The sequence below is a fragment of the Falco punctatus genome (assembly GCF_963210335.1).
Source record: "Falco punctatus genome assembly, chromosome: 1".
NCBI classification, from domain to species: domain Eukaryota; kingdom Metazoa; phylum Chordata; class Aves; order Falconiformes; family Falconidae; genus Falco; species Falco punctatus.
The window spans coordinates 88,050,963-88,077,703 of NC_137580.1; the positions used below are offsets into that span (position 1 = coordinate 88,050,963).

The 26,741-nt window shown below is 55.7% G+C and overlaps 3 protein-coding genes across 7 annotated transcripts in view; all 3 read left to right on the forward strand.

The window, feature by feature from the left end:
- CLTCL1 (clathrin heavy chain like 1) overlaps positions 1-1,364 on the forward strand; it is a 35,366-nt gene extending 34,002 nt beyond the window's left edge. For all 4 annotated transcript variants that reach the window (XM_080374510.1, XM_080374507.1, XM_080374509.1 and 1 more), the window contains one exon: positions 37-1,364. In XM_080374510.1, the coding sequence (XP_080230636.1) occupies positions 37-152 (116 nt within the window). In that variant the 3' untranslated portion in view covers positions 153-1,364. The remainder of the gene's footprint in view (positions 1-36) is intronic.
- A 6,647-nt stretch (positions 1,365-8,011) lies between these two features.
- On the forward strand, positions 8,012-22,563 carry SLC25A1 (solute carrier family 25 member 1). Of its 2 annotated transcripts, XM_080374866.1 has the most exons (9): positions 8,038-8,211; positions 18,623-18,730; positions 18,890-18,989; positions 19,220-19,358; positions 19,819-19,903; positions 20,062-20,166; positions 20,557-20,672; positions 21,006-21,079; positions 21,196-22,563. In XM_080374866.1, exons 1-9 carry the CDS (start codon positions 8,121-8,123, stop codon positions 21,308-21,310), a joined length of 933 nt encoding a protein of 310 aa, XP_080230992.1. In that variant the 5' UTR covers positions 8,038-8,120; the 3' UTR covers positions 21,311-22,563. The 2 variants fall into 2 exon arrangements, with proteins under 2 accessions (XP_080230993.1, XP_080230992.1); XM_080374867.1 differs by lacking the exon at positions 18,890-18,989 and having other exon boundaries at positions 8,012-8,211.
- Positions 22,564-22,681: 118 nt separating this feature from the next.
- Positions 22,682-26,411, forward strand: LOC308060343 (uncharacterized protein). Its single transcript, XM_080378933.1, has 6 exons — positions 22,682-23,191; positions 23,988-24,170; positions 24,268-24,358; positions 24,623-25,072; positions 25,532-25,651; positions 25,743-26,411. Exons 1-5 carry the CDS (start codon positions 22,984-22,986, stop codon positions 25,635-25,637), a joined length of 1,038 nt encoding a protein of 345 aa, XP_080235059.1. The 5' UTR covers positions 22,682-22,983; the 3' UTR covers positions 25,638-25,651; positions 25,743-26,411.
- The last annotated feature ends 330 nt before the right edge of the window (positions 26,412-26,741 follow it).

Below are 26,741 nucleotides of genomic sequence, written 5' to 3' on the forward strand. Positions count from 1 at the left end.
TTAAACTAACTTTCTTTTTTTCTTATGCTTTTCTAGGCCAGCAGTTGATGTTAACAGCAGGCCCCAGTGCAGTACCTCCCCAGGCAAACTTCCCATATGGATACACAGCACCAGGATTCACCCAGCCGCCTGTTTATGGTTTCAATATGTAACTAGCTCTCTGACAGACCTTCACTGTCTCTGTTCTCTTCCTTCCTGTCCCTTTTTAACTTCTCCAAGAAGTGTACAATGGTCCTAAAGGCACAGATGACCTTCTGTTGGTTGAACACACTTGCTGCCTGGCTCAGTGAGGAGACTTCAACGGGATGCCTGTTACTGTTATTTATTGATTATTGTCCGGTTACATTTCAACCTCTGAAAGGCAGCTTTTGTTAATGACATTGTGAGACTCTTGTCTGAAGTTAAGGCACTATTTCACTAACTCGTATAGCAATAACTGCTTGAGGCCAGGGGGAAGAGAGCATATTTTTTTTCTTTTGCAGAGCCCATTGAAGGCAGCTGGGAAATTGCCTGGCGCAAAGTTGTTAAAGCTTTAGCTGAAGCTACTGAAGTAGCAGGGTTGTTAACAATTCAGTGAAGCATCTCGTTAATAGTGAATTGTTGAAAGCTTGTGTACATCTGACTACCCCATTTTATTTGCAGTCTTATGTGCAAAAGAAAACGGGCTTTCTAATATTTGTGCTCTGAATGTTTAGAGAAATATTGGGAAAGTTTCCTTTTCTGGATGATAATGCTGTTGGGGTTCAATGCTGTTGGAGTCTGTTCTATATTTTCTGGAGTAGATCTGAGACTTGAAGAAAATAAATCTTCTCATGCCAGAGAGCAAACACTTCCCAGATCCTTTTGTTTAACAAGAAGAGAGCATGTTACTTATTGACGTTAAATGGTACTAAAGGAAACCTCAGCTATGTGTGGCAAGTGAACATAGGAGTGTGCATGGGCTGCCAAAGCACTAGAGATGCAAGAGCACAGTGTCAGGGTTAGGGAGTGGGATCGCACTGCTAAAATACTGAGGCAGTAGGGAAGGGCCATAATCCTGACTTTTTATTTGCACCTTTAATTGATTCTGGCATTGGCTTCCTGCCACACCATGTTCTGACCCTGTCTGGTGGACAGAGTCAGCACCGCCTGAATTAACAGGGTGCCGTGACTCCATTCTGCTATGCTGCAGTAGCACCAACAGCGTGTCCATCACCCACCTCTTTGAGAATGCCAACAGGGATGTATTATTACTTTGTGCCACTTCAAATACATGTATCATTAACGTTTTATGTGCTTAGATAACAATGTATAATTTATGGTTATGAATCTTGTGCTAATCTTGAATATTATAAAAGTCCAACTATAAATGTAAAACTGCAGTATCCACTGTGTGGTTCTAGTCTTAATATCTTGGGGGTGGGGACTGGCTAGTATACAGTACCACTAATAGCATCAGGTTTCTTAATCTGACAACTAAGGATGCCAGGCAGGAAAAGGGAAGCTTGTGCCAAAGCACCTAACATGGATGTCTTAACTGTTAAGTTAAAAGGGAGTTGCTGTCTCTTCACTGGACACATAGGCATGCTTTGTCACATGTGGAGGTCATGCTGCAGGAGATGGTCACATGCTTACATGATTTCATTCATAGGACTGGAAAAGCTTAGTCCTGTGGTGAGGGAGGTGCTGCAGTTAGTGTCTTCTCCACAAAAATACATCAATATAGCAGCCATACTGGTAAGCTATGCCTGTTCATACTGAATTCTACTTGAACAGGGCAAAACACCTTTAAATGACAACTAGTAGAGACTGTTAGGGTTGTGAAATTAGAAACAGCAGACTATGCTTTGGCAAAACCCTAACTAACATACTTTCTCTCTTGGTCACTGTGCTACAGCAGCAATGGCAAAGGGATGTGGTGTGCACCTGCCTGATAGAGGCCGGAGTGCTCTAAGTGTTTACTAACCACAGTTTTGTACTGATCAGCACCCAGCAGCTCACCTTGAAATACTGAGCAGCTAATGAGTTCAAGCAAATCTGCACTCTGTACAGACTTATTCCTAGCAGGAATCTGCCAAGTAGCATGCTATTTTCCAGACATGGTACTTCTGTTGTAAGCAGTTCCTTGTGGGCCAAAAGGAATTTGGATAAGTCAGCTGGAACTAGAAACAAGCTCTAGGATTAGTATGACTCTAGGAGTTTCCTTCCTCTCAATTTAAAAACTTACTGTGACTTTATAGCAACAAGTACAAGCTGATGGTGAAATACAGTAAACTGCTAGGTTAAATATTAGAACAGCTCATGACCTGTAAAGAATTGAGCTAGCCTGGGGATCCTTAATAACTTCAGTCTAGAAATCTAATTACAGGAATGACTGAGTTCTCAAGGAAAGCAAAGATGCCAGCTCTGAATACTCTTGCTTTAGTTGCTCTCCTGGTATCTTAAGCTTTTGCTAACTGTAATGGCTTTTATAAATTTTGTGATCTTGCATTCTAAAAGGTATCTAAAAACATATGCTCCCTACCATTACAGTGCAGCTGTACCTAAGGGGCAGAACACACTCTTGTGTACCAGAACACTTCACTGTTTCTTTAACAGTTAAAGTCAGTCTCTGCAGGAAATAACCTCTCTTTCAGTGGGTTAAGTGGAGGATTTAATCCAGTTTATGAAGTTGTAGTGGCCACCAAGTTTTTGACAACTTAGATAAAATTATTTTGCAGAAAGCCTCCTTCAACACCAGCTGCTCATGAATTCCCACAACTTGAGTGCGATCGGGCTAGTGCTGTCATATAGAATACTCACTTTGTGCAGAACATGCTGCAGAGTGCAGCATCTGAAGACTTAACTCTGGGTTTATGATACCGTCAGATAGTAATTTGCTTGAACCTACATATGGCTTTTACAGAGTCATTCTTTTCCTGTAAGGAACAAGAGTATGGATTTCCTTCTGTAATAGCTCTTGTCAGACCTTAGGTGAGTTTTCCCCAATTTGGCAAGCTTTAGGCAACTGAAAATCTGGCATCTGAAATGACAAGTAATTAACAAGTGTTGCTGTCCAGCTGCTTTAATGTCTTGAGAGCTAGGTGGAAGCCAATCTCTCCACAAATGACTGCAAGGACATGTGCTCCTCTTGGCATAGAACTCTCACCAGCATTCCGCTGTGCGCTCTGTGCCTAGCGTTTTTGCTTCTTATGTTGTCCTTTGCTTCCTTGCGTCTTTAAAGGTTACTGGTTTCTTCCAGTACAAACACCAAGTGAAAGGGGAGGAAGAATATCTAACAAAGCTGCTAGAAGCAGAATTCTGGTGGATGCAGCTGCTGTCGGCTCTCTTCAGCCAGATGAGCCAGCCCCATAAACTCAGGAGGAAGGCATTGCTAGGGTAAGTTCTGTTTCTTACTGACTATATAATGTTGTGGTATTTTATATGACTCCTGTTTCCCTTCCCTCTCCCCACCCCCCACCCCTTTTTAGGACTCTATAGTTAGGAGCATTTTCTTCTGCTATGCTACCTTTTAAGTCATCTTGCTTCTTAAAAAACAAAAATTATAGGCAGATGAAGCCTATTCAAGTTTGTACAAATTATAGGAATGATATGGGAAAGACAGTAGTAACTGTAAGGTCCAAAACCTAATTTTGATTTAATAGCTGCTGCTTTTTTAGCAACTCCAGTGCTGAGAGCTGACACTTAGTGTGACATGGATCCCTTAGTAAGACTGCGTAAAACAAGAACAACTTTTTTTTTTTTTTTTTCCCCTGGCAAAACAAGCAACAGTTACTCAGAAGCATAAGAGATTTCTTCTGGTTTTTGAATTAAACCTCACAAACAAATCCTTTGTTGTCTGATGCCCACTTAATGAGCGTGCATAACTCTTATACTTAGGCATACATGGGTATACTTGGGCAAAGCTGACTGTTCAACTGCTGTATAGTTAATGTTTATGCTTCAGTGTGCGACATCTTAGTTGACGAGCTAGAACTTGGCCACTGAGTAATTCTCAGCGTGATTAAACCAGCATGACAGTGGATCCAAGTTGCACTGAAAAAAATTGAGGTAGAAATCTTGCAAATCTTGGAACAAGTAGCACTGTGTGTACCAGGTTACTATAACAAACGGTTTAGGAAGTGTGCATACTACCTTGTGACAAGGTGTATTTCTTGTCTGTAGAACTTCTTTCAGTCTTTCTAGGTCCTTCCTGTTGTAAATGGTTTGGTTTGTCACTGGTTCTAAGCTGACTGTATTTCTTTTTTTGCTTTACAGAGTACCCCAAGACTGCTTCAATCTCGTTTGTTCCCACAAAGTAAAATTGGGGCATCTTGAATTTGTGATAGAATGTTGTGTGACATAAGGCTGGAGAGTGCTTAATGATACCAGAGTACTTTGTGACATTGGTGCATAATTAGGTTGTGGTTTTCCAAGTGAACTAACACTTGCTATAGCAACCTGCAGGTGCACCCCATCATCCAGCTCAATGGATCTGGAGTCTTTTTATTCTGCTCCATCTACTTCAGCAACCATTCAGCCTTCAAAAAGTTTGTTGCTAGTACAGCTTTCCAGTTTTTCAATACTATGTGTTTTTCCTGGGCATCTTTCCAAAGGTAATGACAGATCCTGACTCATGTTCTACTAATAAAATGCTGCAAAACTTTTAGCATAGTTACGTGTTTCAGTCTAGATCTTTCAGGAAGGTAGCAAAATCCATCCATTTTCTTCCCAGCTAAAACAGACTATAAAGTTGCCAGCTTTTAAGCTTAAGATGGGATGAATTTGAAATACAGTTAGTGAGGTCCTGTCTTGCTTTGTGTTGGAATTTAAAAAATCTGAGTCAAGTTCTGAGTTTGTCATGCATTCTCCTGTGTGGTTCAATGACTTGAGGTGTGGGGTTTTTTTGTTTTGGTTTGGTTTTTTGTTTGGTGGGGTTTTTTTGCGTACTGTGGTTTCAATCAAGATTTTTAAATCTCTTAATCTAAAAAATCTGTTTTTTTCCTTTTTCCCCTAGTGGTTATGAAAGGAAGAATTACAAACTCATCTGGTATGTTCTTTTCCACAGCAATGAGCTTTCCAATATTGTGCAGAGCACAAATTCCCAAAGTGCTGGTTATCTAGCTGGGAAGCCAGGAGTGTATTTGGGTGGGAAGAGGTGGTTGGTAAATCTTTTAATTTGCTTTCCTTTTGGAAGATACTTCTTCCCCCCCCCCCCCCCAAGTTAGGGGGTGGGGGACATGGGGTTTGTCAACTGGAGTAGTTTCTTTCAGTAATATATCATGCTGTGAGGGAATCGTGACTGTGGTCTGGTAGCAGAATGATAACCTATGAATGCTGAATGCAGTATGTGGATTTCACTTGTCCTCTGAGATGAGTCAGGCCCGCTCAGGTGTTAATGGCTACTTCTGTTGGGCTCTCGAGAGGCTCAGTCTTGGTAATCTCAGTGAATAATCTTGAGTATCAACAGAACTTTTTTCTGCATGTGTGCTCAAGTGGGAATCATGCAAGTTGTTTTGGAATAGCACCATCTTCCTTATAGTCACAGTAGCTCCTACTGTGCACACTTGAGAGCTAGGGAAACATTGACTCAGATCTTCAATATGTTCACTTCTCCTTGAAGCCCATCGTGCGTAGGATCTGTTATGCGTAAAGAAATTGTTTGGTCTTGTCAGGGAACCTGGGAGGAAGTGAGTTGTCTTATTTTACTGTAAGACCCCAAGTGATGGGGATTGATAATGCATGGAAAGGTTTGCAGTAGGTGATGAGTTGTAAGAATTCAGATAATGTAGCTGTTTATTCAGTGAAATGAAGAGATTCTCTGCTTCAAGGGCATATGACATGAAGTTACCTGCCCTATATTGATCACTGAAGGTCTCTGAACCCATGGTGTGCTGCTGGGTGCATCAAGCTGTGCCAATTAAATGAAAAAAAAACCCAAACAACTATCTGGCAGAGGGGCAAGGGTGGTCACTGTTTATGTGCTTCGTAGGATGCAGAAAGCTCTGCCTGCAATCGGTGTTTGTGTTTAAAAAAAAAATAAAATAGCGAGAGTTGCTTTCATCTTCAATAGTTCTTTTTAATTCTGATTATTAGGGCCTGGAGGGGTGCCATGAGATATACAGTCTGCAGCAGCACCTCTTTTGCAATTCTCACGTCTTTCTACTGCAGCAGAAACAAGCACCAGCCACCAGCAAGAGAAGTGGGTTCGGATTGTCAGAGGGTTGTTTCCGTGAAAACTCCTGAAGTGAGAGCAATAAGGCAGAGGAGTTGATGTCCTGTCCATAACAGTAGTTGCTCTTTTATGCTTTGACCACCCATTTCCTAGGAGATGCTCTTGACAGTGCAAGTCCAGCCAAGTCTTTGCTTTCACCTAAGTCACAGGATTTAAAGCGCACCTTTTGCAGTCTCCAGCATTTCAGGGGTTGCTGATTATCTTACTTTGATGCTCTTCTTCAGGGTTTCTGCTGACAAGTAGTGTTAGCAGCTTCTTTGAGGTCAAGCTGAGATGGCCTGCGATTTGCATGTGATTATATAGGAATAATCCTTTCCCTGTTCAGCAAAGTATGCACTTCTGTGAATCCCATCGAGGCTGATGCGAATTAAGCATGTGGCATAGTATTTTCTTGGACAAGATTGTGCACAGGCCTTGCTGGCTTGATGATTCAGGAATCTCCAAGAGCCAGTGTTTGCTGTGAAGGTAATTATGGCCTCATGGCAGTGCATATACATGTCTATCGGCATACATGAACATTATCATCATTTGATGGAAAAGTAGTGGGGAGTGGTAGAGATTAACCAGAAATCCAAATGCATTTCTGTTTGCCATCTTTGAAAGGATTTCTCTTATTTTTGCCATTCCAGTACTGCTACCTGGAACTGGAATAGCTGCTCTGCATCAGTGCCTGGGACTGAGTGTTTTTTCCTGCTGTGTTCCCTTTGCATGTTCATTTCTGCCTTACCTCCCCATGGACTTGCCTCTGCAACTGTCTTAATTCTGTTCTGAAACCATGTATAGTTCTGGCCTCACTGGGGAACGAGTTCCGCAGGGCATGTACGTATTCCATTTGCTTTTAATCCTGGCAGAATAGAGGTGCTTCAGTTTCCCAGATGGTCCTTCTGCGGGCAGTTGAGCTGCCAAGCTACAGCGGCATAGCTGCGGTGCCGGCTTTCAGATGGGGCTGGCAGCTGGAATCCTGCTGCCTGAGCGTGGAGCCTTGTTAAGCAAAAATCATGTCACAAAGTGCACAGATAGCAAGTCTCGACAGGAGCATGCTCCGTGCGTGGCCAGCGGGCATTCCTTACACAAAAGGTTCCCTCTTTGGAACAGGGCGGCTGCTCCAGGTGAAAGGGAGAACACAGCTCCAGCATCCAGCTCTGGTGTTCCCTGCTTTCTGTGCGATCCCAGAGGGAAAAGCAAACAGTGTTGGTTTCTCTCCAGCGTTTCTGTAAATGCAGCTTTCAGATGTGAATTAGCGAAGGACAATGTAGTCTTCCTCTGTCTGCTGGTAAAGCAAAACCAGGTAGTGCTGCTCTTTGCATGGCCTAATTACTTAGGAGCAACAGATAATAAACCCCCCTCTAAAATAACTGTGATCTGAACCAAGCCCGGGCAGTCTTTTAATTTTGAGGATCTTTTGGTTTCTCTCCCGATGCCAGTGTCAGGCGTTCGCAGGCGACTGCTGCCCTGGCACTTCCCTCTCTCCCTTCCTCAGGGAGTGAGGGACGATGGAAGCCCAAGGGCAGGAGCGGGCAGGGGGGCATCGCACGCTCGGAGCGGCGCAGCCTACCCGCCCCCGGCCCGGAGCGGCGGCCGCGCTGCTGTGCCGGTCTCGCCGGGTTGCGGGTGCTGCCCGCGGGGCGCCGGGCCGGTGCCCCTGGCCGCTGTGCCGGGGGAAGGTGGTGCTGCCGCGTCCCGGGGGCTCCCGGCCGGCCCCTGCGGCACCTACGCGGCGCGTTTGCTCGCAGGTTCGGGGGCGCCGGCGAGCCCCGACCGCGCTGCAGCCGCCGCCGGTTCCCGCCGCCCCCTCCGGGTGCGCGCCCCGCCCCGCGGCGTGAGGATGTGACGCCGCCGGGGCCGCCCCTCCGCGGGCGCGGCCCTGAAATACGGCCCCGGCCGCCGCCGCCGCCGGGCAGCGCAGGAGCCGCGGCACAGCGCGGCCATGCCCGCCCCAGCCGCGCCCCGCCGCCTGGCCGCCGCCGCCCCCGCCGGCAAGGCCAAGCTCACCCACCCCGGCAAGGCCATCCTGGCAGGTAAGCGCCCCCCGCCCCGCTGCCAGCGCGAGTGGCCGTGCCGGGCCCCGCAGGTGCCGCCTCCATCCCGCCGCTGCCGCCCAGCCCGCGGGCACCGCCCGTCCCGCCCGGGGCCGCTCCCGCCGGGCGCGCCCGGTAGTCCTGCGGCCAGCCCGGCCCCTCTCCCGCCGCCTCCCGGCAGCCCCGGGGAGGTGGCCCGCGGCGAGCCGTGCTGTCCCCCCGGCTCGGGGCTCTGCTGCCGGGCTGCCGCTGGCCCTGCAACCTGTGGCCGCGCCGGGGCAGGCGCGGGGCTGGGGCTGCGGAGCGGGGCAGGGCTCCGCGTCAGCGGCAGGGAGCTGAAGCGGCGGCAGCGGGGCCCTCTCGCTGCACCCCCCCCACTGCACCCCCGGCAGGTTAAGGCAGAAAGCTGAGGGGGCAGCGCTCGGGTCCCTGCTCCAGCCACGTCTTGCACGCTGCTTTGGTACAGCTCCTTTTGCAGCTTCTCGGTGCCTCCTTTGTGTCTCTCTGCATCAGTCTCCGTGGATCAGGGTGTGTTTTCCCATCCAGGTCTGACCATTTCCATGGGATCTGAATAGGCTCTGTGTGCAGCAGTAACTGCAGAGTTAACGCGCTTCCTTGTGCTGGTGGTTGGTGTGAGCTTGGTGCTGAATGGAGTCCAAGACAGTCGCAGGCTTGTTAAACTCCTTTGTAGCTGTTCATTAGCTCCCTGGTTTCTCCTGCTACTTGCAGGACGTTTCCCAGAGTGGAGGGTAGTGTCTTCCCTTTGGAACAAGCCATCGGGGCCTCGACGTGATTGGCCTGGTTTTGAGCTTTTGTGTTTTCCAGTCAGTTCCCCCTCCTACGATTGTGCCTTTGTTCCTCAGCCCAACTCCCCGCTTCCCTGCTTCCCTCCGAGGGCAGAGCTCCAGCCTCCCACAGCAGGGACCCGGGAGGAGCGAGGCTCTGCCCATCCCGGCTGGCACGGGGAGCTGAGCCCTTGCTGCTCCGGCTCTGCCTGCCAGCGCTGCCCCCACCCCAGTGCTCAGCCTCCCCTTGTGCAGATCCCAACTGCTCGGGGTGGCAGCGCTGTGGGAAATGGACGTGAGCGCTGGAGCTTGCCAAGGGTGACGAGGCCTCGCAGGGTCACGTCGCCTGGAGGGTCTGTGCCGTCACTGGTGCTGCCCGGCCAAAGGGCTGGGGCACGAGAAGGTGGCAGCCGCAGCCAAACAAGAAGGTGTCTTGTCCTTCAAACAAACCCTTCGGTGAGGCCAGGCTCCTCCAGAGCTCCTCAGGGCTCTCCAGACTTGTGCTGCCACCCCCTCAGAGTGGGTTGTTAGTTTAGGCCTCCTCTTATCCCCTTTTATTTACAGGTCTTTTAAATGGGATTTAATCCAAACCTAGGATGGGAAAGGCAGACTGCTCCTCAGTCAGCCTGAGGATCATCAGCTGTGGGCAGCTAACCGGCATACTGTGACAGAGGCGGCAGCAGGCTTGCCCTGCTTGCCCCTGCCAGGAAAGTTGCTGTGGGTGTGCCTGGAAGCTGTTCAGGTGGAAAGAAAGGGACATGGTGCTTGTGGCCTCTGCCAGGTGTCAGGCTGGGCAACATAGTGTAAAGCTGCACATGCCCCCGCTTGGAGGAGCCCTTCTGGGTCTGCCTGAGGCTGCAGAGGTGGAAGAGGGACCCTATTAAGATGCTAGTCTTCTCCTCCAGCACAGCAAACCAGAGTAATTGGTTAATAGGCAGCCAAGTCTCTGTGGCATCTGATTGTATTAAAGAATCACATAAATGGGAGAAAGCTGCTGTTAACTCCCTGCATCCCAGTCTGCTGAGCCCTCCAGCCCCTTGCTGGGGGGATGCAGTGCCATTTGTGGCTGTCTCTGCTGACTTTAGGTGGTTTGCTGATGCTCTTGTTTCTCGTCTGACATCTGTCTGCACAACAGGGGTGTGTGCTCCGAAGCTGAACTTCCTGGAGAGCTGGAGGTGTTAAAGATGGACTGTTCCTACTGTGCTGTGCTTCGTCAGCCTCATTCGTGCTGGTGGAGTTAAATAAGCAGCCGTCATCCCACCCTGGATGCATATCAGCTCCCAGACCTTTGTGTAATTGAGATCCTCTGCCAGGGAGGCACAGTTCCCCTGCGCTGCCCAGACCTGAGTAGGCTGGCGCTGGCTCTTTTCTTAAGAGACACAAGTGAAGCTCTTGCTGCCAAGAGCTCTTCTCCTTCAGTTGTTACAACAGACAAACATGAAGTTAAAAATTAATTTACTAATGGGCTCTCATTTGTCCAAGCATTTGTTGTGTGCCAAGGCAGCGCTTCACCTTGCTGTGACCACGGTTTGTGCCACTGCTGGTGCCGTGGCCACGTGCGGCCTAAGCACACAAAAGCAGCTTGGCCATCCTGGCCGGTTGGGTGAGTGTCACTGCCAGGACTTGGTCTTGGGGGTGCTCCGTGCAGACTGGGCTTCCAGAGGGCAGAGCTGAGTGGGTGCAGGTCACTGACACTGTTCAACCTGTGGAACCCCCTTTGCAAGGGGAAGAGCTCCCCAGGTTCTGAATTGATGGTACAAGTTGGTTTGGGGGACCTGGCACTGGATCACAAGTGACATGGCTGTAGAACATTAAGCTTTGATATAGTGTGCCTTGGCTTAAACTTGGTTAAAAGACTGGCACACATGCAGGCTTTATGCTGAAGCAGATATTATCTGTCTTTCTAACTCATCTGCTGGCTCAGTTACCTGCTCTAAAGCGGGCATAATTTTCTTGTGAACTCATGAGCTGGGTTGAGGGCCAGCTCACATCTCTTCTGCTGGGCAATAACCTGTTAGCAGGCAGACCTGGGAGTCCGGCCATGCCTTCAGCCTCCCTACAGCCAGCTTAACGGTTTCCAAACAAACCTTTTAGCCAGCCAGGCTCCTGTCCCTCCTGCCAGCCTCCTGCAGGGTTGGGTGCTGCCAGTCCGCTGTGCAGCTCCCAGCATGGGGCCATGCTGCAGTGGGCAAGTGGGGAGGCAGGAACACTGGCTACGGAGCTGGTGGAGGCAGTCAACCCTGTGTTTCCTCAGAGGGCTCCTTTCTGGGTTCTTGGGCACCATGGTGCTGTTAGGTCAGCTCGAGCCAGCTTGTGGTGGACTATTTAGAGTGCAATACAAATGGTCCTTGCCATTTTGCAGGCAAACCCCTGCATCTCTGCCCTCCTGAGAGCTTTGCTCCTGGTTAGCAGTGGCCATTTGATGAGAGGCTTTGCCTGCCCTGCCCAGAGTTAAGTACAGTCTTACTCTGTTTTTAGCCAGCTTTGAAGCTGGGGTCTGCTCCCTCCCACAGAGAAGCTCCCAGCTGCCTTGCTCTTTGCAGTGGTACCTCTGCTTGCCTGGGGGCTGGTGCACAGTTGCTATTCATGCCTACACCTAATCCAGCCTGGTCGGGGAAGCAGGACGCCTGGATGCTGTCCTACACAGTGCTTGATTTGGAAAAAGCTTGCAATGGCTGTGGCTGCTGCTCTGGTGTTTGCTGCAAACATTGAGTACCGCTGGGAAACAGCAGTGGCACGCACCGTGGTCCCGGGAGGATCACGGGCAGCAGGGAGAGGGACCCTGCAGGAAGAAGGAGAAGGGCCTGCAGGGTAGGGCATGAAGCACACCTTCAGCAGGGAGCCTGAGATCACACAAGAAACAAAGCAGTAATTAGAGCTTCAGTTTCCTCTTCTTTGTTGATGTCTTGATATGATCTTTCTTAAGAAATGCTGTGCCTACAGAGGAGAGCAGTCAGGGACTCCGTGTGAAACCTGAGACTTGCTTCTTGGAGAGTAGGATCTCTTTCCCAAAAGTCCCAAGTCCAGCTGGACTTCCAGGGCCATTGCCCTCTAGGGAGGGTGGGAGGGAGGCTGTGCTGCCAGGAATGGCTGTGGTCCAGCATGCTCCTAGGCCTTTAGATAGATGTCTGGTGCTCAGCAGGGTGGAGAATGTTTCTTTCTCGATGCTGAGCTGGGGGAGCAGGGTGGTGGGCTGAACATGGCAGGGGGAGGATTGGGGAGCATGGAGGGAACCAGTCTTGCCAGCTCCGCTGGCCCTTGGTGCATCCCCGCCTGGCTGTGGATTCCCCTGGGGTTGTCTCCCTGCTATTCGGGGAGTGGGGCAAAAGAAGCATGTGCCTGTGAGCCCTCACGGACCGTAGCTGCCGTCGAAACCTAAAGCAGCCCCAAAGCTTGAAACCTAAAGCAGCCCCAGCCTGTCAGCCCCAGGACTAGGAAACCACATCGGAGTGCCCACCTTCAGTCTGAATTAATTCTGTGTGCGCTGGGGTCTGCCCTGGGCTTGGAAATTTGAGTTTCTAAGCTTTTCACATGCCTGATGCTCTGCTTGTCATTCTGCAGGTGACCATTTTCTCTGGGTTGACATAAATGATCAGAAGGAGCCATCCATCTTCCTGGAGGCGATGAGTACCGCGAGCTGACAGCTCAGGGATGTTGCGGCGTCTCTCGGCTCTGATGACCTTGTGCGGTGCATGCCAATGCAGCCTCTGTGCTCCTGCCTGGGCTGTGGTGACCCTGTGCTTGTGCTCTGAGGTCTCAGGTCACCTCCTGACAACAGGGGTTGATTTTTTTGCTATCTCTTCTTTCATGCTCTACTGACCGCTACAGCGGTCACTCCCCTGTGCCGGTGGCCATGGGACCAGAGCCTGTCCCCAGGAAGTGGCTTCTCAGTCCCAGCAGTGGCTCCTTCATCCAGCTACAGGGTTGTGCTGGGGGAGATGTCCAACAGCCCTGGGCTCTGACGTCAGCTCCCTGTTGCCTGTCTTTAGAAAGATTTTTGGATGCTTAAAAAGTAGGTGTCTGAAGCAGTGTGGTGGGTTGGTTGGGAGCCAGCTCACAGTGATGGAGCTGGGGCCTCAGGGTGTGCAGGATGGCAGGGGAAGGCGAGTTGAACCAGGATGGAGGACTGGCCAGTCCCCAAAGGTGGAGTCAGCACCAAAGGCAGATGGTGCTGTGACTGCGAGCAAAGGGGAATGGTTTCTACCATCATACTCACAGCCAAGAAGTTTAAAATACAGTAATGATTTATTGGAATATTGGCCCATTGAGAAGTAAATGTAAAGAAGCAATGAATGAGCAGGTTGTGAAAGGATGGCCTGTTGAAACTGGACAGTTCCAGTAACATTAGGGACAAATTACTCCATCCCATCCACAGCATTATCTGCAGCGCTGTTTGCACAGGGCTGTTTACCCACCCTACGGAGGCACATTTCATGTTTGTCGTTCTGTGTATCCCTGCCGGGGGGATCAGACTTTCACCAGCCTGGCCATAGCACACTCCCATGATGAAAGCAGCCACGTGTGTATTTACCGATAGACATGCTGAACCCCCATGCCCCCCACTGGCCTTGCCCTTACTAGATAGGAGATGGGGGCCCTAGCCCCAGCGCAGGGGATGGACGCCCTCTGAGATGGGCTGACCTTTTGCAGGACATGTCTCTTCCCTTCAAACCAAAATGCAGGTGATCTTCTGGCAGTCTGGTTTGGGGCAGGCAGCCCTTCCCTATCTCAGCACCGTATGAGACGTTTCTCCGCGGAGGAGCCCGCATGATGGTTTTCCCCAAGGACAGGGCTGTGCATGGCAGGAGGTGCCCAGGGACCACCGCGCTAGCCCTGCTGAAGGCCAGCGCTCCCAGCAGAGCACCTGCCTGTGCCTGAGCCAGGCTCTCCCTCTGGAGCCCGCAGCCGTTTCACAAGAGCCGTGGTGGGATGGTGCGGGGAGGGTGGAGCCCGTTAAACCCGTTTCACCACTGCAGGCAGGGCAGGATTTCTCCACTGCTGCCTTTAGCTGGGTGATGTTAATGGATGGCTCAAGAGCAGCATGGATGGCTGCCAAGAGAGGGTTGATCCCTTGGCGGCAGAGGGGTCTGTGCTGTTGGTGGGGCAGCACCTGGGCTGCAGAGAGCTGTCATGAGCTGGTGGTGGGTGTTTCTGCCTCCATGATTTGTAGCACCCTGCTGGTCTTCAAACAGCTTTTTGGTTTTTTTTTATTTCCCCAGCTCTGAAAGCTATCTTGGCTAATGGGGAAGGGCACCAAGTCTCCTGGTGAGGGTAGGAACTGTAAGCACAGCATCCTGGAGGCAGGCAGGATTGCCTGCGGTGGCCTCATTGTCTGATCCCTGGCATGGGTCTGGGCTGCTCGGCTGACCCTGTAGGCCTGCACCTTCTGCAAGTGGCTCGGGTGCCCCCCGAACAGGGCGGAGCTCGGGGCTCAGCTTTAGCTGATGCTCTGGAGAGGAGTGGGAAGCCTGTTCGTGCCTTCCTGCTGTGCAGCCGGCAGGAGGGACAAGCTTCAGGCATGAGTCCTGTGAGAGCTCTGCTGCTTTGCTTCCAGGCCCTTAGGAATTATTTTCCCTGGCCTGAAAGCATCCTGTCAAATCTGAAGTTAAAAGGAGCTTTTTGTATGGAAATCAGGTGCTTGTGTATCTGCATGTGAAATTACCCTTAAAATGGAGAGGCTGAAATTGCTCTCCAGGTGCTCACTTCTCATCAGAGCTGCGAGGAGACCTGCTGCTCTGCCTGCAGGAGCAGGATGCTCATGCAGGTGTAGTCACTCGCAGGAGTGGCAGAGGGCCAGTGCTGCCTCCTGCCCCTCTGTGGCTCCCAAACAGGGCAGTGGGTGCTCACTCGGGCACTTGCCTCCAGCCAGGGCTTTGCAGGGGGTGACAGTGCCAGCCCCGGCTGTGCAGCCTTAGGTTGTGTCAGCCCCTGGGGGTCTGCTCATCTTCCCCATCGTGGCTGCATCCCCCTGCCCTCAGCACTGTCCTGGACACTGGAGCTGGGGGTTTTTGGACAGGCTGGCCAGGGGGTGGCTGGTGGGGTCCCTGGAAGCTGCTTGTTGATGGGGTTTGAGGTCATTAGCTGAGCCTGTGTGCGCTGATGCCGTCATGTGCTGCGCAATCATCACAGGGCAGCACCTTCCCACTGTCCCTAAAATCCTCCTCTGCTTCCCCCAGCTCTCCCCAGCGGTGCCCACGGGCTGGGGACGTGTCCTTAAGTAGTGCTGCTGGCTCCTCCGCAAAGGAGAGCTAATGCTTTTCTGGGAAAACCACACCAAGTGGCTGACAAACAGGTACTTTTCCCTTCTCTGCTGTCCCTGCTGGGCCTGTGGGTCAGGTTTGCTGGCTGTTGCCTGCAGCGAGCTGTTCCCAGGGCCAGGAGCGGGATCCCCACCACCACAGGCACCTCTGGGGCCAGGCAGAGCGACCTTCCCTGAAGGATGTTCTCTCTGCTCTGGCTCTGCTACATCCAGCTAATAGCTGAGAGCCTTGGCTCAGCGTCCACGCCACCCCGCTTGCTCTTTCACCTCCTGAGCGCTCGCTGCCGGCTGTTCCTGCTGACTCCGTGGTGTTGCAAGAGCTGAAGCTGCTGGTTAAAGTCCGGGTAAACAGGTTGCAGAGCGCTCAGCAGCCCTGGCGAGGGAGGGGAGTTGAAAGAAGCTGCTGCTCGTGGGCAGTGGGGTGATGTATTTGCATAGAATAAATTTTCTGCTGGAATATAATAGTGTGAGAGGACACGCAGCAGCAGAGCAGGGCCTCTGATGGGTCTGGCTTCCAGGGAGGGAAGGGGCTGCAGGGCAGGTGGTTTGTGCTGTCCTGTCTCTCTGCAGGGTAGAACAGGATAAAATTGCCCCAGGTCACAGATTGTGTCTGAAGTCCCTGCTCTGTATGCCTTCCCGTGGGACTTGGGACCAGAGGAACACAGGGGGGTAGGAAGGGGACCTGGCAGCACAAAGCAGCTGCTTTCAGTGGCTCTGGTGTGGGGACACTTTTTGCATCCAGCTCCCCAGTTTGCTGTGGGGAGCCAGCATGGGCACCTGGTTCCTCCGTCCTTGGCTCGGGTGGCCCCAGTGCCCCAGATGCTGCTGGTTCACAGGGACAGCATGCTGTCCCTTTGCAAGGGCACTTCACAGGCTCTTGTGGATGTGGCTTTGCCTGTGGGATGCTAGGCAGAGCCTCTCTGCCTCACCTGTGGGGAGGAATGCTCTTAATCCTGGTGGCTGCTGAGGCTGTGGATGGGTTGCAGGAGGTACAGCATCCCTCCCTGTGCCGTTTGGCGTAGCTGCTGTGAGCTGAGGTGCTGGTTGCCCCTGGACCGGGGCTTGTCCTGCGTGCTTCCCTGCTGTCTGGCTTCCAGAGGTGCCAGGGTGGCAGCTGGTGCTACAGGGACAGAGGGGGAACAAACATTTACAGCCTTTAGAATGTCCAGCACTTCAGGTCTGCGGTGTAGGAGGGAGGGAGGTGGCCTTGGCCACAGCTGCAGCATTCCTGTGGCCGTGGTGGCAGCGAGGCTGGTGGCACAGTGGCATGTAGCAGCACAGAGATGTGCCAGCTGCTGCTCAGCTTTTCAGGGACTATGACACCCAGCTGGAGGATTCTGCTCCTCCTCACACTGCTCGCTGGGCACCCACCTGCTGTTCCTGCAGGAGCTACTTGGCAAGTCCCTGTGCCATGGGACCGGCAGCGTCTGCCACCTCTGATGGACCTGCCAAGGATGGGAGATGGGTGAGGGGGCAGCGGGAGAGCTCTGGGGACCCTGGGGATGGTGGCTGTCCTGTGGTGCCTCTGGGAGAGAGCCAGTGGCTGGCCACAGCGACATGAGCTGGCCTCGCTGTGGCTGCCACAGCATCCTCCCACGCCACCACAGCTCGGGGTCCTGCAGAGGCACGGAGGCCAGCAGCAGTCGCCCGTCGCCTCCCAGGAGGAGCCTGCCTGGCCTGGGCTGAGCAGCTCCGGCCCCTCCTGGGAACACAGGAAAACAAGAGGCCTCTGTCTGCAGTGGCAGAGCCAGGCTGGCCTCGCGCCCTGTCCCCAGCGCCCCACGGGGCCGGGATGCTGCCAGGCTGGGCTGGCGGGTCCTGCCCTGGCCATGACAGGCTGGCACTCGGTGCCATGGTGTCCCCATGCCCGCCATGCCCATGGGAGCGGGGGGCTGCTCCTTGCCCAAGGGGCTGGGCTTTCCCCTTGTGCCAGCTGTGCTGAGTGCTGGCGCGGCTCCTTGGCTACACTAGGAGGCTGTTTTAAGGTGGGTGCTGCCCAGCTGCTGGAGGGAGCGCAGCGAGGCTGCTCTCCTCTTCCTCCAGAAGGACGAAGGATGGGCCTGGGAGAAGGCGGCAGTGCCCCAGGGGATGCCAGCCTGCGCGCTGGGACAACCCTGTGCTGGGTGAGCCTGACAGCAGCACTGCGGGAGGGAGCCAGAGGCAGCACCACAGAGGTTAAGAGTCTCTCTTGTAAATTTGAGGGCAGTACAGAAGAAATAAGACAACATGAGAAACTCTCTTGGTCCAAGGAGCTGGAGCTGCCTGCTGCTGTCCCGGGGAGCAGCTGTGGTGTCCCCTATCAGTGTCCCCTCGCAGGGTACTTTGGAGGGTGCTGATAAGTAGAGCTGTGCTTGGCTGCAGAGCAGGATAGCCCAACGCTGCACCCAGCCCCGGTGCTGGCCCTTCTCGCCCTGCCACTGTTTTTCCCTCTGGGCCACCAGCGTGTCCCTGGGCCGTGGCAGGGCTGTGCCGGGGGTGGCTGTGCCCGCAGCTGCAGCTCTGCTGAGTCACGCTGAGGATGTGGCCAGGCTGGAGGGGCCGGTGGAAGCAGCGTGGTGGGCTGGGAACCAGCAGCGACCAGACCCCACACCATGCTCTATCCGGTGGGCTGGGGGCCCACTCACCCTCCCTGGGCAAGGAGCTGGGAGGCCCTCGGGGGGGCTGCTCTCGTGGGTGTGAAGCCCCAGCAGCAGCATCCCAGAGCTCCCCAGCATCGCATAGTGCAGCGCTAGCTGCCGCCGCTTCAAGTGTGCTAAGAGGAGCTCAACCACCAACAGCCGGCATCACCCGCTGCCAGATTGCTGGCGCATCCCCGGGCTGCGGCAGAAAAGGCTTCAGCCGATGTAATCAGCACCCGGCAGCTGCCCCTGCATGAGCCCAGGGTGGCCGGGCAGCCTTGATGATAATTGTGCTTCCATGCTGGCACGGCCACGTCTGCAAATGGGCTCCTGCCAGCACTGGGGCAGCGATGCTGGGCCTGCTGCTGGGCTCTGTTGGGTTTATAAATCCCCGTGCTGGCTGCTTGCTGCAGGGGTATGGGGCTCCAGAGGGGAGAGGAGCCTTTGAGAGGGAAATGATACTGAATCGGCAGCCGCGGGTGTGGTGTTTTGCCCAGTTTCCCGCCCTTTGGCTGATCCCTCGCCAGCTTTTGCTGTGGCCGGGTGGTGATGCCTGTGCAGGGTGCCAGGCTGGCGCGGGGCCATGTGAAGTCCCCGGGGGTTTGGCGAAGACAGGGACACCGCGTCCCAGCCCAGACCTGACTGCCAGAGGTCTGGGGCTCAGCCGTTGCGGAGCCGGCAGCAGCCTTGTGGCACTGGATGGGCACAGTGCCGCTCCCATCCCCAGCGTCCCCTCCTCTCCCACCTAGGTGGCCTGGCCGGAGGGATAGAGATCTGCATCACATTCCCCACCGAGTACGTGAAGACGCAGCTGCAGCTGGACGAGAAGGCAAACCCTCCCCGCTACAAGGGCATCGGTGAGTGTGCACCCAGCGCCCTGCCCAGCCCACCGGCTGTATTCAGAGGCTCCCAGGAAGCCCGGTTGGAGCTGAGGGGGGTTTGATGGGAGGCACTGGGGGTGGCACAGTGGCCCTCGGTGTGGCGGGTGACGGCGGTGCCGCTGTGCTCTGCCACAGGGGACTGCGTGAAGCAGACCGTCCGTGACCATGGCATCCGGGGGCTGTACCGGGGGCTCAGCTCGCTGGTGTACGGTTCCATCCCCAAGGCCGCCGTCAGGTAGGTGTCCTGCTTGGCCTGGGGTGAGCTGGGGGGGACCCTGGGCAGCGGCAGAGGGGTGGGTTTGCCCTTGGTGTCCCCAGTGGCACTTTGCTGAAGCCAGGTGCTTTCCTGGGTGGGGAGGATCCTCTCGCAGGGTGCGTGGCTGCTCCCAGAGACAGACCCAGAGCAGGGGAGTGCAGCCCCCGGCCCGGGTGCCTGGGGGCTCTGGCATGGTGGCTCCTTTGCAGGTTTGGGATGTTCGAGTTCCTCAGCAACCAGATGAGAGATGAGCAAGGGCGACTGGACAGCACGCGGGGTCTCATCTGTGGGCTGGGCGCTGGTGTGGCCGAGGCTGTGGTGGTGGTCTGCCCCATGGAGACCGTAAAGGTAGGTGGGAGGCAGCCACCAGCATCTCCCTGAGCCGGGGCAGGAAGGGAAGGGGCAGGACCCAAGGGTGCCTGGCTTTTGGGGACCTGGGGGCTGTGGGGGTTTGCTTGGACTGGTTTCGTAGAGGAAGAGCTGATGCTGGAAAGTCCTGTGGAGCGGTTAGGTCTGGCGGCCACGGCCCCTTCCCTGCTCCGGGGAGGAGCCCCCCATTTAGGAGCCATCCCATCACCCATTTTAGTACTGTAAAGCCCATGCGGTTGCTGGCAGAGGTAGTTTCCCAGGTTTTCCTCTGCAAAATGCGCTGCTGGCCATGGGCACAGGCTTCCCCTGTGGACTCGCCTGGCCACATGGGTCATCTCTGACCTTGGGACCATCCCTGGAGCGAGGCGCGAGTTGGCTGGCAGCCTTTGGGGCCATCGCATCTCCCCTCGCCTGGGCCAAGCGCGTTGTCTCCCCGCAGGTGAAGTTTATCCATGATCAGTGCTCCCCTAAGCCCAAATACCGCGGCTTCTTCCATGGCGTCCGGGAGATCGTTCGGGAACAGGGTGAGTCCCAGGGATGTGGCACCCTGATCCCTGGGTACTCCCACGCTGCGGGACAGGGCGGGAGGTGGGGGATGGGGACAGGCTGGGATCAGCAGCCTGAGGGGGGGGTCTCAGCCCACGTGGAGGTGGTGCTCCCTTCCAACACCTTCTTGCTGCAGGATTGAAGGGGACCTACCAGGGCTTAACCGCAACTGTCCTCAAGCAAGGATCGAACCAGGCCATTCGCTTCTTCGTCATGACATCCCTCAAGAACTGGTACAAAGGTACAGTGGCCCCGTCCCCCCAGCTGGCTGCCTCGGCCCATCCTTGGGAGCTGGGTTTGGGCTCTCCACCAGCGCTGCTTCTCATGGCTCAGCCCCTCGTGATGGATGAAGATGAAAGCCAGAGCAGGGGGGTCCCAGCTTGTGGGGCTGAAGGGTCCTGGTTCTGGATCATTACCTTCACTCCCACCCTGCATCCCTCAGCACTGGGTGGGCTTTGTGGGGGCTGATGCTGCTGGATGGTCCCCTCCAAATGCCCCGGTCCCCAGTGCAGCACTGCACCAGCCCTGACCACCAGCAGCCAGACCTGGGACCTCCCCTGCAGGCTCTCTGGGGGATGTGGTGCTGCATCCCCATGCCACCACTCTGCCCTCAACGTCTCCTCCTTCACAGGGGATGATCCCAACAAGGTCATCAACCCCTTTGTCACAGGGGTGTTTGGAGCTCTAGCCGGAGCTGCGAGTGTCTTTGGCAACACCCCCTTGGATGTGGTGAAGACCAGGATGCAGGTATGGCACTGGGGCATGGTGTGGGACCACTCTGCCTGCGCGGGCTGGGGTCACCCACAGCTGGAAGTTGTTTTGTGCAGCCCCCAGGGCAGGTGCCTGATGCTGGCAAGGTTTGGGAGACGGCTGGGAATGCTGCCCCCTCGCAGCTAGCCCGTGGGGGTGCTGGGAGGTGTTTGCACAGAGGTGGGGACATCCCTGCCGGGTTTGGTGGCTGGCAGCAGTGAAGGGGGATCAGTTCCTCTTGGCACTCCCCCAGCTCTCTGCCTCCCCTACAAAATCCCCCTGGATGCTCCCCTGGCTCTGGCCTCTGACCTGGTTTTTCCCACCCGGCAGGGGCTGGAAGCACACAAGTACAAGAGCACCTGGGACTGCGCTTACCAGATCATGAAACACGAAGGACCCCTGGCGTAAGCCCTGCGGTGGGGGCGGGCGAGGGGTAGCACGGGGACAGCACTGGGGGAGGATGCGCAGGGAGGGGGCTGTGAGGGCAGCCAGCCCCATGGCCCCCCTCTATCGTTGGCAGGTTTTACAAGGGCACAGTGCCTCGCCTGGGCCGCGTCTGCCTCGATGTGGCCATCGTCTTCGTCATCTATGATGAGGTGGTCAAGTTCCTCAACAAGGTGTGGAAAACGGACTGAGGGGGCCGGGCCGGGGCGGCCCCCACCTCCCTCGCCCTGCGGGGCTGCAGCTGGAGAGCCATGACCAAGCCCGCAGCTGCCTGCTGGCGCTGCCGGGGGCCAAGTCTGCCCACGGTGTGTGTCCCCCACCCCAAACCCAGCCACCTCTGTGTTTAGGAACAGGCTCTGAAGCAGGTTAAATTATTAGTTCTGCGCTAAAAGGAGCAGAGAGGGAGCAGCATCCCAGCACCCGGTCCCCCAGCATCCCAGTTATGCCCACCCTAGTCCCCTGGTGACACTTTCCCCTGGTCTCATCACCTGTGAGCACTGGTTAGTTAGGGTGAGGTGTCCCCTGGGATGGTGGCCTTGTGTCCCCAGGGCCCCCGGCGGCCAGGAGCTGCCTGCTGCTTGGGGGCCAGCTCTTTCTGGGGGCGCTGAGATCCTCCTGGGGGCTCTGTGGGTGCAGTGGCCAAGCTGTGCACCAGGCATCGCAGCTGGCGGGGGGCTCCTGGGGCTGACATTGCTGGCTGGGAGCGATGCGCCTGGTCTCACAGCAACTCGGGGGGGGGGGCCACCAGCCCCACGAGCTGGTGTGGCCCCAGGCTCCGTCCTCCCTGCCAGCACCAAGACTCCCCTGGGGTGCAGCACCCTGGCCCCCCAGATCCCACTCAGCCCTATGCTGCTGAGCAGGTGCTGCCCAGACTTGCACATCCAGCCAGGCCTTTTGTCCTCCTCGCCATGGGGCCGGGATTGGGGTGAGCCGGGTGCTCCCATCTTTTGCCATTTACAGTTGAGACGTGTACGTGAGCTGGGATGAGGAGGCACAGCCCCATGCCGCAGACTTGGCCCCTCCGCTGGGGGTGCGAACCCCTTCTTCTGCCACATTCCCCCCCATCTGCCTTCCCGCCACCTCTCCGCTCCCCATAGGTAACCCCATAGTTTTTGGAGCTTCACGCTGACCCACTAACAGCCATGGTGGCCGTGGGGCCGGAGCCCTGCCCTGCCCTGTGCTGGGCTTGGCCCCATGGGATTTGTGCCAATCTTCTCCCAAAGGAGCCGGGAGGTGCGGGAGCCAGGGCTCAGCCCGTCCCTCCTCCTGGCACTAGTGGTGAATGCAGCCTTAACAGGGGGGCGAAGGAGGAGAAGGGAAGCCCGGGTGCGGTTTACCTGCGGCTTTCTGCTCTGAAGCCAGTGAGGGTTGTGTTGATTTTTTTTTTATTATTATTATTATTATGTTTTACATTCGCAATTTGAATAAAATCAGTCTGGCTTTAGCAGGTGCATTGCTGTCCGGGCTGTGCTGAGCGAGCAGCGAGTGGCTCCTGCAGCGTGGGGATGGGGTTCCCCATCGTGTCACACTGGTGCTCCCAGGGGAGCGTCGGCTTCAGCCCAGCAGTGCCCGTTCATGGATGCTCCCGGGCAGCTCCAGGGCTGCGTTGTCCCACGCACAGCTTTTCATTAACCGTCCTGGTTAACTTTATTAAGTCCTCGCTCTGGCCGTGGAGTGAAGAGCCGGACTGGCAAGGGGCGGTGGAGCAGAAGGGAATGGGCTTTGTCCCCCCGCCCAGCCCAGGGGCGGTGCGGCCAGGGCTCCCACCGCCACCACCGGCACAGCCCTTGCGCCTCACCCAGCATTCGAAAGCCACCCCTCCAGGGGAAAGCTGTCCCTTGGGGGCTCGCAGGGTCCCAGTGCCATGTGGGGCTTGCTGCTCAGCGGGGGCTGGCTGCTGGCCACCAGCTACCTGGTGGGTGCAACGGGCAGCTGCCGGCACCGGTGCTGCCCGGGCAGGAACAATGCCTGCTGGGCACCGGGAGCCCGCCGGGCTCACTGCTACTGTGACTCGTACTGCGTGAGGACAGGCGACTGCTGCGAGGACTACCATGCCACCTGCCGCCATGCCGGTGAGTGCGGGGAGGGGATGGCCGGTACCCCGTGCCGGGGCAGCCCCAGGGCAGGGGACACCAGCCTGGGCTGCTGCAGCTGGTGGCAGGAGCTTGCTGGTAGCGGTTAGCCCCGTACTTGGAGCAGTAACAGGATGCATCTGGGCATGCCGGCTGGGCTGGATTTGGAGCAATACCCTGATTTTCCACTTTTTTCCACACTGAACGTCTGGCTGCTCCCAGTGCAATAAGAGAGCCCGCAGGGCAGCCTGTGGGCTGCAGCGGACGGGTAGGTAGCGCTGTCGTTGCAAGCCTCGGCGCCATCAGCGTGGGATCCAAGGAAGAGGAGCCTGGGCATCACCTCTGCTGTGGCTGCGGGCAGGACCTTGCGCGGGGACGTGGGAGCCAGGGGCTGCACTGGGGGTGACAAACAGGGAGCATGGGCTGGCGGGGGGTGCGGAGCCAGCCTGCCCTGGTGACCCAAGCCCGGGCGGGTGCTGCCTGCGGCCCCCTGGACAATTGCAGCGGTCAGCCCTCCTTAATCTCCAGGGAGATTAGTGGGGTCCCAGCTCAGCGCGATGCAGAGCCGCGGCAGCGGTGCGGGGATCAAGGCCTGCGGAAGTGGCACACAATGCCACCGTGCTGGTGGGGCAGCCCCCGGCTGAGGGTCAGGGGAAAGGGGCTTCCAGGGTCACCCTGGCCCTTCTCCTTCCTCCCCTCTCCCCTCAGCTGTGCCGCATCTCCCCTGCTCCCCTCCTTCCATCTTCCATGCCACTGATGCTCTCCTTTCCCTCCATCCCACCCGCTCGGCCGGCAGCGGTGGGCTGCACGGTGGGGCCCTGGGGGCCCTGGAGCGGGTGCAGCTCCCCGTGCGGGGTTGGCAGCAAGGCCCGCAGCCGCCAGGTCACCATCCCACCCCGGCACGGAGGGGAGCCCTGTCCAGACCTCAAGCAGCGCCGTGGCTGCCTGGGGGAGCACCCGACCTGTGGGACGGCCAAAGGTAACGTGGGTCCCACGGGATGCCCACCTCCCCCTGCCAGGGTGCTTTTAATCATCCCTGTGTGTCCCCCCTGCCTTCCCGTCTGGTCTTCTGCCAGAGGTGGCCAAGATACTACCTGACTCCTTCAGTCGGGACTTCAGGGATCCCTGGCGAAGAGCTGGGCGGCTGCTGCTGGAGGAGCCATCGGGGTAGGTGTAGGGCTGGGGCCCCTCTGCACACACCCCTCCCCAAAGCTGCGACCCCTTTGCAACCCCCAGACCCAAGGGCTCTTGGCCATCCCCCTGGCCATTACCTGTCTCCCCCCTGAAAACCATGGCCCCCTTGCACCCCCTCCTGGACTCATGACCCCTTTGTACCCTCCCAGAGCCAACACCGTTCTCCCCCGCCCCAACCCCATGGCGTCTTTCCAACCCCCTACAAAACCATGGCCCCTTGGCACTCCCCTCTTAGAGATGTGGTGGCCTTGCCCCCCTGGAGCCACTACCCTCCCCACCCCCCAGACCACGGCCCCTTTGCATTCCCATACAAAGCCATCACCCCTTTGCACCCCCTCTTAGAGCTGTGGCCCTTTTGCAATGCCCACAGCCATTACCCTCCATCTCCCCCCCCAAAACCATGGCCCCTTTGCACCCCCCCTATCCATCAAGAAAACACCACGACCTCTTCCCTACCCTCCAATCACCTTTTTCCCCTTTTTTCCCCCCATTTCCTCCCTTTTTCCCTTCTTTTCCCCCCTTCCCCAGCTACTGTGGCTATTTTCGCCTGACACAGGTGGGCCCCCTGTGCCGCGGGCGGGCCTGGAGCCGCCGCCTGCACCGGGACAAGCAGGTGTGTGTCAAGTGCCGGGGGGGCACGTCCCACCGCCGGCCCCACTGCGTCGGGCACGGGCTGCAAGGAGCCAGGTGGGTGGTAACAGGGGGAGGGGGGCTTTGGGGGCGCAATGCACCCTGAAGGGGCATGTGTGCCCTCCCCATGGGGAGCATCTCTCCGTGCCCCTGAGTCATCTTCCTTTTCTATTCTTAATTATAATGTATTTATAGATAAAACTAACATTATATTATGGTATGCCACAATATGATAATACTATAATACGCCATAATATTGTAGGATAATATAATATAACGTAATATGATAGGATACATCAATAAAAGGTACTATAAAACAATAATACATAATATAAAAATAGATATATTTAAATAGAAGAGAATATTTCAGCTGGAAGGGACCTACAATGACCATCTAGTCCGACTGCCAACATGTATTATTGTATATATTATATATAGAAATATATGCAATTTTTTAAAAAAATTGTATTGAATTGTTCATGGCACGCCCCAGCTCTCACTGGCTTTTCCTTCCAGGACGTTTTGGGTGGCCGCCTCGGTGGTGGGGTGCCAGGGCTCATGGGTGCAGGAGGGGCTGCGGCAGGGCTGTGCCTGCCCCCCACCGGCTCTCATCTTTGTGTAGCCCCCCCCAGGAAGGTGAGCTGAGCCTCCCCATGCCACTGCTCCTTGCTGGGGAGGCGGGTGATGATATAAAAATGTGGTGTCTTATAATTTCACCCTCCTGCAGGCTCGCTGCTCGCCCTTGGAGCTGACTGCACGCATTTTCCATTAAGTATTTTGTTTAAGAAGGGAAGAAAGCCCTGCTCATAAAAATTAAAAATAAGGGAACGGTGAAAGTGTGGTGATTAATGGTGGAAGAACGTCAGGCTGAGGTTCAGCCTGGGTAAGAAGATGATGCGGCAGGTACATGGGAGGACAACACGATGATGTCATGGTCAGCCGTGACATCCTGCCATGCAATGAGCGGCCACTGGCGAGCAACATGAGGATGGAGATGGCATCTCTGTGTGTTTGGGCTGGCCCAGCTGCAGTGCAGTGTCGGTGAGCCAGGAAGGGCGGCTCAGCTTCGTGCTGGGGGTTGCAGAGGGAAATTAAACAGAGGCACCCACAGTCTGCACGGGGGCAATGGTGCTGGTGGGGGTCTGGGTCTAGCCATGCGGCTCGGCATCCCCCACTGAGGGGCCCATCCAAACCCCCACCTCAGCAGGATGAGGCTGCTGTGAGGGGATGCTGTGCCATGCCAGGGCTGGCTCTCGCCGGGCTGGCCGAGGGCGCGCAGGCAGGCAGGGGGGAGCTCAAAGTGGGCACAGCCCCGCATCTGGAGGTGGGAAGGAGAGGGCAGCTCATGGCACAGCCGTCCCAGCTACATCCCATGGCAGCCCGGCTGCAGGTCAGCAGCCAATGCCCATCCCAGGAGGAGTGGGCTGTCCCCATCCCCACAGTGGGGACTGTGGTCTTGGGCTGCCCCAGCGCCTGCAGACTGCCAGGTGCGCAGCTCCCTGCAGTTTGATGATTTCCAGGAGGACCTTCGTCTTCTCCAGCAGGATCTTGTCCTTCTGCAGCTGCAAGGTCTCCTGTAGCTCCAGGATCTCCATCTGCAGCTGGCTCTGCTTCTGCCACCACTCCCCAGCCATGCTGACATGGCCTCACCAGCTGGGCTGAGACCACTGTGGCACTGATGGATGGCCTGAGCGGAGCAGAGAAACCCACTAGAGATGGAGAGATG

Coding starts and splice junctions, on each gene's coding strand:
- SLC25A1 (XM_080374866.1), top strand. CDS start 8,121: ATGCCCGCCCCAGCCGCGCCCCGCCGCCTGGCCGCCGCCGCCCCCGCC. Junction 8,212..18,622: donor CGGCAAGGCCATCCTGGCAG/GTAAGCGCCCCC, acceptor TCTCCCACCTAG/GTGGCCTGGCCGGAGGGATA. Junction 18,990..19,219: donor ATCCCCAAGGCCGCCGTCAG/GTAGGTGTCCTG, acceptor GCTCCTTTGCAG/GTTTGGGATGTTCGAGTTCC.
- LOC308060343 (XM_080378933.1), top strand. CDS start 22,984: ATGTGGGGCTTGCTGCTCAGCGGGGGCTGGCTGCTGGCCACCAGCTAC. Junction 24,171..24,267: donor GACCTGTGGGACGGCCAAAG/GTAACGTGGGTC, acceptor GTCTTCTGCCAG/AGGTGGCCAAGATACTACCT. Junction 25,073..25,531: donor CACGGGCTGCAAGGAGCCAG/GTGGGTGGTAAC, acceptor TTTTCCTTCCAG/GACGTTTTGGGTGGCCGCCT.